General features: G+C 32.1%; 1 protein-coding gene across 1 annotated transcript in view; it reads left to right on the top strand.

Annotated features, from left to right (window-relative positions):
- The first annotated feature begins 6,664 nt into the window (after window positions 1-6,664).
- Window positions 6,665-16,391, top strand: part of LOC139517823 (sodium-coupled monocarboxylate transporter 1-like) — a 31,947-nt gene continuing 22,220 nt past the window's right edge. The window contains exons 1-3 of the mRNA XM_071309265.1: window positions 6,665-6,789; window positions 11,996-12,411; window positions 12,850-12,918. Coding sequence (XP_071165366.1) covers window positions 12,073-12,411; window positions 12,850-12,918 — 408 coding nt within the window. The 5' untranslated portion in view covers window positions 6,665-6,789; window positions 11,996-12,072. The remainder of the gene's footprint in view (window positions 6,790-11,995; window positions 12,412-12,849; window positions 12,919-16,391) is intronic.

Raw genomic sequence — 16,391 nt, 5'->3', positions numbered from 1 at the left:
TGAATTATTTGATTATTTGATTAATATTTGACATCCTCCATCTTCACCTAAGTCATGGTTAACTGACTTTAAAATGATGGTATAGTCAACATGTTAAAGTTATTGATAATGATAGTTTAAGGAGGGGGAGGGGCACAAATCATAGTGAGTCATTGATCTTAAGTCTTATCTTACGACCATCCTTAAGATATAAATACCTTAGCAACGTACTTTCGTTTCATCGAAGCATGCGCAGCGGTGTCTCCCTATGTAAACAAAACGGGACGGAATACTTTCCACGTAGATCTGATGGAAATAACAAAAAGAAAGCCACACTATTCAGAGAGTGAGCTTCTTGTACTCTCTGGCACAGTTACATCCAACATTTCTGTGATTAGGGGAGTCTCAGAGTTCGGGCAAAATCCTGACTATCCAAGACAAAAACAAGTACCTGTTGGGCACATGGGTTGTCGAAAGGTGCAAAACTGTTTTTTTTTATTGCCCATGTAACAGTATGGCAAAATTAAGAGAAAAAATGGTCTACCCTTCATTCTATAGAAAAAGTGCAATTACTTATTTATGCCTTTATACATGCAAAGAAATTGCTTCGGCCGTACTAATGTTGATCATTAATTTTAATTGGTACATTGCACAGTTTCGGGTCCACGTAAAATTAAAAAAAACTATCGTCATTAGCTTATATTGTATTGAACATGTTGAATATGGCAATTTGTCATATTTATCACTTAAACACATACTCTGATTTCTTTTTATACTGATTCCCCTATCCGATGGGTGACTGGGACACCTTTTGAAACAACCAAAACGGTAAGTAAATCTATACATGAAATGGTTGTTTTGTGTGACACTTCCCCAATGGCCATTCTACATCTACCCGGGGGATACTCACTATATTTATGATACCGGGGCGGGTATGTTCCGACACACGGGGTTGCATTTTCAGCTAAATTGTTTGAAATTGGGTTATTATGTTTTTTTCTCCTTGAATTTGAAGGGGTCATATTTTACTATCTAGAACGGGGTATTATAAATACAATGTTACCCTATTGTTTCCTAAGGGTGAATGTTTGGTACCATTAAAACGTTTAAACCCGCTGCAATTGTTTGCACCTCTCCTAAGTCAGGAATCTGATGTTCATTAGTTGTCGTTTGTTGATGTGGTTCATATTAAAGTGTTTCTCGTTTTTTATATAGATTAGACCGCTGGTTTTCCCTTTTGAGTGGTTTTACACTAGTAATTTTTGGGGCCCTTTATATCTTGCTGTTCGGTTTGAGCCAAGGCTCCGTGTTAAAGACCGTACTTTGACCTGTAATGGTTTACTTTTATAAATTGTGACTTAGATGGAGAGTTGTCTCATTGCGGCACTCATACCACATCTTTTTATATCTACTAAATTGAAAACAACGTTTTAAACCTATGATTGCGTTGGATAAAAACCGCAATTTTTATACGTGTGCATGCAAAAAAAAAATTCATGGTAAAGGGGTCTAAATACAGCACAAACAACATTTTCCCAAAAAAAAAGACCAAAACTGTGAAAAGGTATATCTTAACAAAACGGGTATTAGTTCAGAAAAAACTATCGTTAAAGATTTATTTTTCATTTGTCATGCACATTTCATATAACCTTTTAACTGAATTTTAAACTTATACCAAAGATTTGATATCCACATGTTAATCAATACATAATTTGAATGATCCAAAGACAGACTATTTTCACAAATTTGTCTATCATGGAGGACGTTATAATACTTCATAATTTGTAACTCGAATAATTCAAGCCCTTTCCGTGTCCGATTTTCTCCCATTTAGCCTTCGTAGATCAGCGGAATATAACGACTGAATTATTCGGGTTACATAATTTGATGCTAAATTGTTGAAAGCCAGGAGCTTCTGACCTTCCCCATGGACCCTTTACAAGGGCAACCGGAATTATGCCTCCCGTTCTTAAAATCCTGGCCTATGACTATTGAAATGTAAAATAACGCCTTATACCCTAGAATTTGGTATTTCTCGTTATTGGTTTTCTGCTGGTTGGATCCACCAACTCATTTTAATGTACCGTAGACAATTAATCGAGAGAATTCGGCATCAACCCTGATACTTTAACTATTAAATATACATGCTCCAAGTCAGGAACCGTTACATTAGTGCACTTCACAATTATTTAATTTTTTAGCCAAAAAAAGGTCCAAAATTTTTTAAGATTGTATTCTACGCTCCCTTTTTCAAATATCCTTGAAACGCCTCTGATTGCATAAGCGACACGTACATGTATGGAGGTCTAATCTTCATCTATTAATTGGTGCCGTAGAAGGTCCACCAGAGTTATGAGCGAGTATTTCTTGGCAAATAATAGAAAGCTCAGGGTTAGGATTCATAAAACAGAAAAGGTAAAGTGGCAAATATTCATGTTTATTTCAAACGCAGAGAGGTACAACCGGCACCCTTAGTCAAAAATAAATCTTCTTTTTTCTTTATGTGCCTTCGGACTTTATGTTTTGAATTGTAGGTCAACTTTCTATATTTGGTATTTATTCTATAAATGTTGGTCCAACGTGGTACAAATCATGTAATGCAGGAATTTAGTATTTTGGAGTTTGGCAATTTCTTTTTTTAAGGCGGGGACTCCCAACAGACAACATCATGTGTAATTAACGGCAGTGTAGATTGTATTTTTAAATAAAGAGAGTTGCCCGTCCTGTACATGAATTTATCGATTAGAAAGCAATATTAAATTGGAAAGTCTCATTCAAGGGATGAAAATGGAGGGAGCAAAAAGATGTGTTCCAAACGAAATATTTGTATCTTATGAACTTTTACAATAATTTAAAAAAAAAATTAGACTAAATGTGAATGGTTTTCTTTGTTTCTCCCATGCCATGAAATTGCCTCCGTTGAAAGTTTGCAAATATCCCATAGAGCAAATTACACGGATGATAAATATTGACCATTTGGTACATTGTCGTGTTCTAAGCGACACGTGCATGCAGGTCATAAATTAATTTGTTGAATGAAAAGTATAACAACACTTCAATTGCGGTTCTTTATTCTAAACTAGCTATGAAGCCCTAAAAAATTAGCCGTTGAAAACTCATACTTCACTAAACAAGAAGAACCCTTTTGGTTCAAATTATTAGTGTTGAAACTAGATTAAGTATGTCTGCTGGTCATGTTTTTGAATTCTTGTCATATTTTCGATTTTCTCAGGTTTTATCCATACAAATGTATTAAACAAATTTTTACACGAGACCCCACTTTTGTCTTCATAAATCTGTTCAATAGATCATTTATGACCATTTGAATTTTTGTCATGAAATCCTTGTTATTTTTTCTTGGTTTAAAGGGTAAAAAACAATTCCAATGTTAACATATAGTAAAGTCTGAAGAAAACCCTTTTCCCGCCATCTTCTAATTGTCTCGTATTTTGAAAACTACACACGAGACTATCGATTTTATTACTTTATTTTGTTTAAATATCAAAGTTGTTTTCATTTTAAGCAATCACATGAAATCCTTGTTATTTTAAATTAGAGCAGCAGACATCCTTAATAAGCCATGATGCAAATGCCCCACATGACCTGTGGTCTGTTGATGAAATGGTAGTATGTTGCATATGCCGAGTATATATGGATATGATTTTATTGATTTTCTTACTTATTCAAACTTTCCAAATCAAGTGAACTTTGTATTATTTCCTTATTTTGATGGCATACCATTAGGACGAATCAATGGTTATCTATTCTAAGATAATTTGGAACTCTAATTGAAAATTAAGCTTTAAGGAATTATATTACAATTACGCTCACTACTTTAATGTAGTACATAACTTAAATTCGGACTACATGTATTTTCCTATTTTGAATCTATTTTCTTATTTTGAACATTTTTGTGTATTATATAAATGGCCTAGAAGTATTTACAAACATTGAAATCGCTTATTTTCAAAAGCTGGAAATATAGTAAAATTTGTAAGGAGATCTTGTTAATCCAAATGGAGATCTAAGGTATATGATAAACTCTCAAATATTAATGATACACTTTATTTCATCAATACTATAAACTGATGAATATATGCATTTTTCTATTTTCATTTAAATTATAGGTTTTATATTATCAAACTATTTTACTAAAGTAATCGAAATGTAATCATAATTTTTGCTATAATCGATTAAATTACGATTACATGTAATCGAAAATATGGTCGATTACAGATTACTGTCGATTACTTGAAAAAATGTAATCAATTACAATAGATTATGATTACAGATTACGATTACCCCATCCCTGTTTCATGCTATGCCATATGCTGGTGCTCGTTAAATACATTGTAGCTTGTGAATCACCGCCTCTCCCTGGGTAATATTCATTGTCACCTTGATATGTGTCCATACACCGGAGTTAGGCTCTCCTATGGAACCGTTATTTTTGTCGTATAATTACGTTAATCCTGAATTTCATGACATATTAGCCACTGGACATTGAGTGACCACTATGCGTCTCTCTTCCAAGCATGTTTACTGTTTAATTTTCATTATGAAATCCACAATATATATGATGAAAAATTGTAGATTTATTTTCTTGATATACATTAAGGTGCTAATATGTGTATGCGTTGGCCCTTGAATTGGAAAACGGTAGCGGTTTATTATCTCGGCATCTGTATACATATCTTGTGGGGTCGTTACATATGCTTTCTCTAGGTAAGTGGCATATAAAGAAAAAAATTGGCAACGCTGCAATCCTTTTATAAATACTTAAGATAATCGTAAGAGTGGTCGTAAGTATTTCTTAGACACTTAAGTGTGGGTAGAGGCACTCTTAAGTTTACGATCAAAGCTGACGTAATCTTAGACTTACGATGTTTTGTGAAATCGGTACTTTTGGTAATTATTAACCCCAAGTGCCTGTACATAGTCGGCTACCTGCATCTGCTGTTTACTGATATCTTTATTTATATGTCACCTTTCTCAAGGAAGAAATGTGTTGTTCTTCTGTCAGAAATGTTGAAAATACCTCTATGATTATTAGTTATTATTTACACTGGATATTTGTTTCTTAAAATAAAATATTTTTACGTGGGCTTTAAAGTTTATCAGTCTCAGTATGTAGTTTTTATGTCCAGATGTTCCAAAGTTGATATTATTTTTGTCTTTTTGTTACTTTAGCCCAAGTGTCCGTCATAATGAGTTATTCCTATATCTTCATTGGACATACCTACGTGTCACGGTACTTGTCTATCCCAAATTCATGTATTTGGTTTTGATATTATATTTGTTATTCTCGTGGGATTTTGTCTGATGCTTGGTCCGTTTCTGTGTGTGTTACATTTTAGTGTTGTGTCGTTGTTCTCCTCTTATATTTAATGCGTTTCCCTCGGTTTTAGTTTGTTATCCCGATTTTGTTTTTTGTCCATGGATTTATGAGTTTTGAACAGCGGTATACTACTGTTGCCTTTATCTATGGTACTTTTTGCAGTAAACTGAGAGTGCATCTCTGAATTATAATATGAAATAGGTCAATTATTTAAACTAGTACCGTTATAAACTACTATCCCATCTTATTGTCAAGAATTATTATGAACTAGCTGAAACAAAATTTCCTTTTTTGAATGTGTCGGATTCGGCCTTATATATCTTTGTTTACCACAGTCGTTTGATTTGATTTTTTTAGATGTAACAGTATATTTTAAAATAACCGAGGGAACAACCGTTTAACTTCAGATAGGGGGGAGGATATGTTTTTTTTTGTCTGAGTCAGATTTTTTTTCTCGCGCTTTGTGAGAATTTATTTATTTGATTTTTTTCAACGCTGTCAACCAAATTATTTTGTATAATATTAAACACTATATGGTATGGGGGAAATCAGGATTCAGAATATTTTATTTTTGTCACCTGCTTGGCCAATTTATTTTTTGCATCAAATTGGGGATCAGAATATATTTTTTTTAAGAAAAAAACATTTCCACTTTTGAAGTTAAATGGTTGTTTCCTTAGTCATATTGACGAATCTGAGTAGGATTGAAAGTAGTACGTAACATGTACATCCTCATTTCTTTAGATATTGGAATGTTATCTTTCTATGGACTGTTTTGACATACCGAAAACATCAAATTATCGTATAAAAAACAAATGAAAGTATAACCATTATCAAAATGATTGGAATTATAAAAAAAAATCCTCTTTATATACTTTTATATATATATATCGTTAAATCAAATTTAAAAAAAATACTGCAAAACTCAGTGTATAGCATGAAAAGAAAAGACTTCCGATGTTCTAGCCCTGCGTATCAGTTCGTTGCAAGTGCAAGTATCATAGTTAGATGTGTAATTTAAGTCTAATTCAAAGGGTCACGGTTTCAGTTCTAAAGTAAGTAATTCCAAAAGTGTGTAATACTTAAACTGGGTCCCCGTTTCAGAAATACTTTCAGTTGGTAGTTGCAATCAGAACACCTATACTATAATTGTTAATGAATTGCCCTAAAATCCATTCATATTGCAAGAATATACCAACGAATATATTTAATTTAGAACGTCAAATAACCTTGAAACTTGGGTCATCAGTGAATTATAATCAGCAAAGTAATAGTGATGTTCATTACGAACTGTGAATGAGTTTGAATATATCAATTTGATAATTTATTACGTTAACTTAATTTATTCAGTGTTATTCTGTAATGTAGACTTTGCATATACGTACTAGACTTACACACATGTACCAGACTCGCATGCATGTCCAAGAGACCAAACCTGTGATCTGATGTCCAATGAACAAATCTAGTTGAAGGTATGTGTATTGTTGTTATTTTAACTTGATTTCATTTGACAAAAAAGATACACTTTTTAGTGAAAAGTCAGAATAAATTTTCTTAAACAATATTGTATTTATGTAGTCGTAATACCATCTTTTTGATGTTCGTTAATTTCTTTCCTACGTAATTTTGTTGCGGGCATTGCAATATATAACATTGTAAATTATTTTTATGCCAGCGTTCCTTTTTTGCTGTAAATCTTTAAAGTTTCCTATGCTTGCAAAATAAGCATTCTTGGTTTTCAATGATGTATCATTTACTCAGTGTTCTAATTTCAAAAACCTGCATGAGGGTGGATTAATGCGACGAATATTTTAATAGCTGACTGAAAACAAAACCGGCATAAATAGAACTTATACAGTTTTATTGAAAATCCAAACTGGTAACCCTTAACAAAATTTTAATATTGAAAACACCAAAAAAAATGTTTATGCCTTCGTTATATTCAAGGCTCTCAAAAGAAGAGAGGTTAATTGGAATAAGGTATTTCTTCTGTATTTAGCTTTGAATAAACACCATTTTATTAATCAGATTTAAATTTTAAAATTATGTTTCGAATGCTGTTCCAAATGCATAATAATTGAATCTTGAATCTTGCATAACTTTTTCAAGAATTTACCGTTTTTCTATAAGAGGAAACTATTTATTTTTAATGGTGTATATTCAGTATTAATTCATCACTGAAATATAAACGATGATGTTATAAAGAAGCAAGCGTGTCAGATTAAAGGGGTGATAATATACATCAAACTCAATATTTTGAAATGTTTACAGAAGTCGTTATCAATGAGATAGCAATCTTCTATTACATAGATGAGTAAATAGAAGCAATCGTCAAGCAGTATTCGTGTGACTTAGAATACATTCATCTAATTTATTCAGTAATCAGTTGTATGGAAATAAAAGTAGTGGCATTAAATGAACTTAAGACACTTAATAGAATACATTATATACATTAACATTGATTAATAAACTGAAAGTTCATATATTAGGATAGTATTTAGGATAACGTTTTCATGTCTGATTTTGATTAGCTGAAGAAGAAAGAAGTAATTGTTTATGTTGACAGTACAAATACACTACCATGCTCTCAATTTTGTTTTTTAGCATAAGAGAGCTCTATCACGCTTTCAGCTTTGTGTGTGTGTGCATGTGATTCTTTTTTTAATACATAAAAGAGAGTGCTCTTTAACGCTGTGTGTTTATATACAATGTAATTCTGACTTTTATTTACGTCTCACCTTATGAAAAAAATTACCAAAAAACACATTGTTTTTTACTTAAATCAATCTATACCGATTTATGAGAGACGATAACAACTAAAACAACAGGTATATAATGTACATCAATAAATACCAAACATGAATGGAGAAGATATACAGCATATTTATTTATTTATTATTTACAATATAAAACTTCTCAACGCCTTTTCAGAATAAAATTACAGGTATCGGACATATTCTAATAATATCTTGATTAAAAAATAAAATTCTATTTTCTGACGTTCTAGTTTCATCAATTTTAAGAGATTAAGTAAAAATAATTAGTCTAAGTTCATTAGAAACAGAACAATATTACTAAACACTTACATGATAATCATCTTCAACAGAAATAAATCAATTCAACATTTCTCTTCAACTCTTCAAATGGCAAATTTTCATACCTCCCAGTCTAGTAGTAGACCCCACATCTTAATTCGAAAAGACACTTTTTTCACCAAATGACAGTTTACAGAGTACTGTAGTTTACAACAACATAATCCTGCTTAAATATAGTATACGTTCTCACCTTGTTTAGTCAATTGTCCCGTCTGGAGGAGGATGAATTAGCCATGCTTTTCCATTCACAGGCGTGTAGCTACGTTTACGTCAAAACGAACCGGCGTACACTTTAACTTTGAAAAAAAATATATATTGTAATCTAAACAAAATAAAAAAAACTGGTAAAAGCGCATCATACATGCAATTCTTTCTTCAATGGCTTGTAAGTTCGACTAAATGTAGTGAAACTTCCCCTTTTAAACCAAATGGTATTAAATTATATATTTGTTAATTTTCTGTGAAAGCCAGAAATATGTGAATTATAATCACTTTGCTTTTAAGCAATTTATTATCTTCTGACATTCGATATGTGGTTTGCATTTTTTTCCGAGCCTGTGATATTCGTATCGCAAAAGCGAGACATACCTATTCTAAGCGTATGCTACGTCAATAATAAGTTTCAGTTTGGGGTAAAAAAAAAATATCAATATTTTGTCAACCCTTCCGAAGTGGATACAGTGTGGGGTTTGTTTGTACCACATCAATTACTTTGTCAAATCTTCATTGAATTTTATGGAAGTATGGACAGAAGCTTTTTAATGATTATTGTTTAAAGCAAAATTTTGAAAGTATTTTTTTTATTCATTTTTCAGTATTGTATTTACAGGCAAACTTATGTATGAGTGTATGTTGGTTTTTTTTGTTTTAGATTGTCACAAACATGTTTCATTTGTTGATATGGCATTAAACATTATTATTCCGCAATTCACAGACCGTCTAGAATATTTTGTTACATGGTAAATTTATTTATTAATTAGATTGTAATGAAACTTGGCAAGTTAAAGAAAAATATCGAAAGATTTGTTTTTGTCACACGAGAAGGTGCTTTACTTCTAAATAACTTTAATTTGATAAAATTGAGAATGAAAATATTTTAAAGGAGGGGCCCCCTTAAAGTAACTGCTTTGGTCATTTTCTCTTAAACCAATGACCATTAGATTCCAAATTAACACAATGAATAAATCAAATATAAAAAAGTTTTTAGATTCTTAAGAATGTTGCTATTGCTTTTTTTTTTTTTTTTAATTTTAATGATAACAATGGTACCTCCTTCTCGATAACTCACTCCCCCCTCAATTCGAACCAACTTCCAGCAGATGCTATGGAATGGACCCACTTGGAACTATCAGAACCCCTCACCGAGGTTCGGGCGTACACGTACAAATGACCTAGCTACGCCGCTGATTCATCAATATATTTATCAAACATTTTAAACTGACAGTATCAACAAACATATTTTTATTAATATAAGTGATGGTATTGCTAAAGTCAACCAATTCAAGTTCAGTGAACTGTTTTTAATCATGAGTGTCCATTTTTGTTGGCAATTTTATGTTTTAGACTAACCTCATCAGACGTTTTCAATAATTTCCTGTTAATAAATTCGGCATCTTCATTGATTAATATATTCATGGCGTCTGCAATCTCTCATCTAAATCATCTAAAATTCCTTTCAGCCCAAAATTGCGACTACATACATGTATTCATCTAAATGTAGGTATGGCGTTGCCCCCTTGCGAATAGAAACAGGTCGCTATGAAAATAAAACTGTAAATGAAAGAGTTTGCTTTGTGTGCAATGATAAATTGAAGATGAGAAACATGTTATTTTAGATTGTCCTTTATATGCAGATTTACGTGAAAGTTTATTTTATGAAGTTAAAAGAAGTAATGGTGATTTTAATATTTTATCTGATGATTATAAGTTTATATATCTTTTTATAAAAATACTGATTTTTTTGATGTGGTTGCCAAATATATAGTTATAGTTTATATTGATTTCTATAGTCTCTCGTAATTCTTTATAGAATGGCACTTGTATTTTAATTTATAAAATTATTGTTTTATTCAATGTATATATTATGATGATTGTATTATATGTCTTACAAGTGGTGAGAATCAAATAAAATATTGAATCTGAATCTATTCAACAATCTGACTAACAAGTGAATCAATGAGTTTTTATAGACATTATATTATGAAATGCTACCAGTAGCTTTACACTTAGCTATAACGATACACAACGTTCAGTTTGCTGACTGCGCAACAGGTTATGCACCAATAATTAAGTCAAGCATTTTATTCAAAACTTCTGATAGCAAAATGTTTATCCTCACAATTAAATTAATAAAATAAGGCCGGTCTTAAATCGACTCAAATTTATTGATAGTAGTTTTATTGCCTTAACACCAATGATATAACTCTTCAAATAGGTTTTGTAACTCTTTGTTAGTATTTTCTAACACTACAATGTCATCAGCATACAACAAAATGTATACACTTTCTTATCCAATATCAGCACCAAAACCAAAAGATTTTAAGTAAATTATTTAAGTAACAATTATGTGTATGTATCCTATAAGCTGTATTGCTTTTGGAATGAAGTATTATTATACATAGCTAATTCATTTATGAAAATATCAATAACAGAAGAAAAAGTGGGCAACCCTGTTGTAAACCAAAGTTTAAAGTAAACAAATGAGTGTCAAAACTATTATAAAACCTTTTTATAAAGGAAATTAATAGCCATACACATTTTTACATCTACCCAGTGATGTGAGTGTCCTGTTAGTCGTATCATACGCCTTCTTGAAATCAGTATGCGCAAAAGTCTAATCTTCGTAGTTTCTTTACGAACATGTACTTAACTTGTAATGGAAGATATTTGAGCTATTGAACTCCTTCCCTTATTGAAGTCATTTTGATCATCAAGTAGAGAAATAATCTTTAAACCACTGAGATAGCCTCGTGTTTAATATGTTACAATACAGGTTATAAAAACCTTGGGCCAAAGCAATATCCCGGTAATGTAAGGCGTATTTTTTATTACATGTATGTGACATGTTAGTTTTTTAGTATTGGACGAATAATGCTAATATTATTTCACATCTCTAGGTCTTAACTAGTTTTGAAACAAAAAATTAACAATATATGTGAAATATAATACAGTTCTGTTTCCATAAACAATCGACTGTTCTAAACCGAGTTCTAAGAATAGATAGCGCTGTCAGTATAATGAAAACTACAAAATTATGGAACATATCCGTGGTAGTCTTGTAACACAGATTAGTTCATTTCACTATCGCGTATTACTTTCCAAGCTGAGATAGCACAGATGCTTCTTTCTTTTAATTAAAAGGATTAAATTATGGCATTTACAATAATTTATGTATTTCATTTTTATCATGTTTCCGATATCATGTAATGATAAAGACAAATTCATTTGATGAGACGAAGAAAAAGAAACACTTGCAAATTCTATATTCGTCAATTCAAAGGACAAAATAATTTACAATAAAATTAAGCCAAAGGGCAGCTTTTTGTTTATATTACCTTTCTATGAATTTCTTTATCTATTTCAGGAATTACCTTTCTACGAAATATAAGAGTACGTATGTTGATAACATAGGAAAAGATTTGATCACTGAACAACAAAAATATGGCATCCCGATCGTTTTACTTGGCAGACTATATTATTTTCGCCATTACCATCGTGCTTTCAGTCGGAATTGGCCTCTACCATGCATTTGCCGGTGGGAAACAAAAAACGACATCCGAGTTTCATCTTGGAAACCGTAAGATGGCAATCATACCGGTCGCTATTTCATTGTTAGTGTCATTTGAATCATCAATCATGATGCTTGGAGTTCCTGCAGAAACATACGTGTTTGGGATTCAGAATATTATGGGCAATTTTGGATGGTTTGTTGCTAATCTGCTCGCAATTAAAATAATGGTACCGTTGATACATCCCTTGAAGATAACTAGTGCTTATGAGGTAAGGTATATGTTGATTAGAACTCTTGGTATAGATCTTTATAATTTCTTCTGGTCAATATGTTACATTAAGTCTCGGACATATCACAAAGCCTACATATACATATAAAACAGCACAACAATTTTATAAGCAATAAGCTATGTTTTGGTGTCTAAAGGAAGATGTGTTATGATTGTGTTAAGAGACAACAAGTTAAACTATCAACCAGAGACCAAAGGACATGAACCAACTCCTCAAAGATGGTTCATGATTACATGTATATAGGATGTACCTTATTCTATGATAACTTCGAATAAATCACTAAATCAAATTCTTTGATTCACCGTGTTTCAGGAACTAGTAAAGTGTTTGTTAGTTCTTTATCGTATTAAATGTAATTATAAATGTATGATGAGTTTATTTATATACTAACTTATATTTAATTTTGTATGATTGTAGTACCTGGAGTTACGATTTAATTCCCATGCTGTGCGAATGCTTGGAACAATTCTTGGAATGCTGAATTATGTAAGTTATACAGTTCACTGTTTGTAAACATTAGCGAGGAAATTTTTATACAATCTTCTATTTGTAGACATCAAACTGATACCAGTAAGGTAAAATGATTATGCCCGCGTCACACTGTCCCGATTTTTACGCCGATTGCAACACGATTATGGAAATTTTCAAAATCGGGACTGATCGTATCCAGATGGGGCTATTCGTAGTGCCATCTTTAACCATCTTTAACCATCGGCCACTTTTTCTAGCCTTCGGGGACAACTTCGGGAAGGGTTCTAAATTTTTTAACATGTTAAAAAATCCCCGAAGGTGCGTCCGATGTTGAGGGTTCGTATTGAGTTCGTATCACCATCCTCACCATCGTAATGTCACCGGGAATGCATCTTTGAACATCGTATTGCATTCGTGTTTCCATCGTTTCCATCGGGCAGTTTTGACATGACGATGTCTACACGAATGAATCACGAAGCTACGAAGGTCTTACGATGGCAACACGACTTCGTGAAGACCTCGTAATCCCGTCGTGTTGGCATCGAATAAAAGTACGAAGGCGACAAGATGGAACTACGACGGCAATAAATCCAGCTAAATGTAATTAAGTTAATTTTCGCGCTAAAATACATTTAAAGTGCCATGCGCGATATGCACTGGTCTGTCTAATACGACAGTTAAGAAAGACGTTTACAAAACATGGAGCTCATATCATATGATTCTATGAGAACAAGAAAGGCGACAGCGTTTTTTCTATTAATTCAAATGGAACAAGAAGAGCAGCTATTACAGGCTCAGGATTTACTTTTACAAGTAAAATATTATTTTTTGTCAATTTTTCATATCAAGTAACATAATGAAAATCATAAACGCACCTCGTACATCAACACTGCAGGTACACGTATAAAGGGAAACCAACTTTTTCTTCATTATTCTGATTTTTTATGTATCGTCTGAGTTGTTGTCACACGAATGTCTACTCCATAACCATTTTGTTTTCTATATGTCATATTTTGCCGCATTTGTTGCTTTCCCCACATCTTTCCTTTTGTCTATATTATTATGATATTCTCCTGGAAAGAGCTCTTTTTGAATAAAAGGGACCAACGAACCCATTACCTTACCTTTAAGATAGATCAGTAAACATGGGCATAATTATGGGTGATTATTCAGACTAGTGCACACATTATACAGTTCAAACATGGCAATGCCGAGCGTGGTATCCCCTCGTATGTAACATATTGGGGACAAATATGGACACTATATATGTATTTGACACATGCAGACAATGGTAAATTGAAAATGCATATTTGATACATAAACTATTTTTTTTAGAAATCAAACATAACATTCAGTAACTGGAAATACCTTTAATATTGTCTTTAGAACCAGCATGTAAAAAAATGAGCAACCAATTTCCTGTGTATTATGCTATTTCAAGGAGAAAAAACAAGTCCATCTGCATGACCTTGACCTTTGGCCTTGAACGTAAAAAATGTCTGATCATTACAAGGAGGAACAATATACCAAATGTGGTTAAAATCTCTTGAAGCATATTGGTTTTAGAGTGTCTACAAGGGTGATATTGCCTTGTATTACAACTGCCACTGTGACCTTGACCTTTGAACTTTAATGTCAATAGCGCTTAAGATATTCTCCTTCTCCCTGATTCTGCTGGCATTATATGCAGAGACTCAGAGTCAAGTTTTACCCTTCAAACCCACAGTCTTCCGTCTTATGATTAAACCAGAAAGTAAATGTACTATACAAATATAGCCTTTGTATGAGGTCGATACAATGATATATTGACCTGAAAGAAGTATATTGACTGAGGACGAAGTCCGAGGTCGATATACTTCTTTGGGTCGATATATCCTGTATTGACCTCATACAAAGGCTATATTTGTTATATTATTAATTTCTGACCATATTTGTATCAAAATCGTCATTTAAGTTTGTTGGAATTTTATAGATATTACATTGTCTTCTTGACAATAACAGCATATTATTCACTGGCGTCATTAATTTCGGTTTCGCGAATTTAAAAAAAGTACCTGCTAAAAAGTAGCCATTTCTAAAAGACGGAGAAATCCGCCGAAAAGCAGTGAGATTAAAGGAAATACTTGAGATGAACAAAAATAAATCAAATACAATTTTGCATAACGAAATTGAAGAAATAGTGATAGACACAGAAGAGAGTATTGACAGTATAACATGGAAAGACGGAAGAAGAATTGTGGAACTTTTTAGTCTGGTACTGAATAACTGTAAAAACTGCACGGCCCAGCGGAATCTGCTCAAAGTAGAGAAAGAAAAATTGCAAGGAATCGGGGTATATCTTACTATTCGTTGCTTAAACTGTAACATGCTGAAAAACATTTTACCAATAACACAATTCGGAACAAAACAACCTGCAATAGCTAATTATGAGTATTGGTAGCTGCTTAACGTCCAGCGGCAAATATTTAATTTCACATTTATGACATCCAAATGTTATTTTAATGAAACTTAAAAAATCTGCTAGAATCCTTTTTTATAGTCTTTTTTTTTTATCATGAAAAGGTTCCTGTCCAAATTTCGTTTCGTAAATGTTTAACACAAATGTTTTTCAATTTTATGATTAACCATCTTATAAATTTTTATGATATTAAAGTATCAACGCTTTGAAAAACACCTGCATATACTTGACAGCGAACTCGTGTACGGCGGGAATGATTACACCATGTTGTTGCGATTAAAACTTAATCTAACGTAATTTAGCGCCATACTGACAGACGTCGTAAAAAATTAAGGTATATGGCTATTATTGAAAAAACAAGCACATGGACCCCATTTTTTTTCTTTTGCAATCAATCAAGTACTGTTTCAAGAACACTCCGCCAAAATTTCAGGAAAAAATCAACGATCAAATTTTTTCTGCACTTTCGAAAAGACGCAAAAATATGGTCAATTTCTTTATTTCGGATATAGCATTCTAAATCCGATACATGATGATTTGATTTAACCTTAAACTTGTTTCAACATGTTGATGCCATGGATCAAGGGAAAATTTTACAAAAAACCCGGTTAAGTTATGACTTTTCGTTCAAAAGTATTGTTACTTTCTTTAAAAGTCATAATTTATGAAATTTCAGGGATTTTCTTCCAAATATGAAAATTTCGAACCAAATTATCTCAAAAAGTAAGTCATGAAGGTACTTTTTTCTTTGCATATCTGAAAAGTACACATTAAAATTGACCTTCTAAAAAAAATTTAAGAAAAAATCAACGAGGGATCTTTACTGTATCGTATGCCCTTAAGATATTCTAAAAATAACCGTGCAATATGCTTTTTGCAGGTCAATATGCGTTTTGCTATCCGCCGTTTTCTCTCTACCTTCGAAAATATAGTTTAACATGTGACTATCCCTAAACGAATCAAATTTGTTAAAATATACGAATTAATAATATAATATAATATATATTCAATATCGATCAAACAATATAAA

Source organism: Mytilus edulis, chromosome 3 (genome assembly GCF_963676685.1).
Source record: "Mytilus edulis chromosome 3, xbMytEdul2.2, whole genome shotgun sequence".
In the NCBI taxonomy this organism is placed as follows: domain Eukaryota; kingdom Metazoa; phylum Mollusca; class Bivalvia; order Mytilida; family Mytilidae; genus Mytilus; species Mytilus edulis.
Note: the sequence above shows the minus strand (reverse complement) of the source record. Positions and strands in the feature narration are given on the sequence as shown.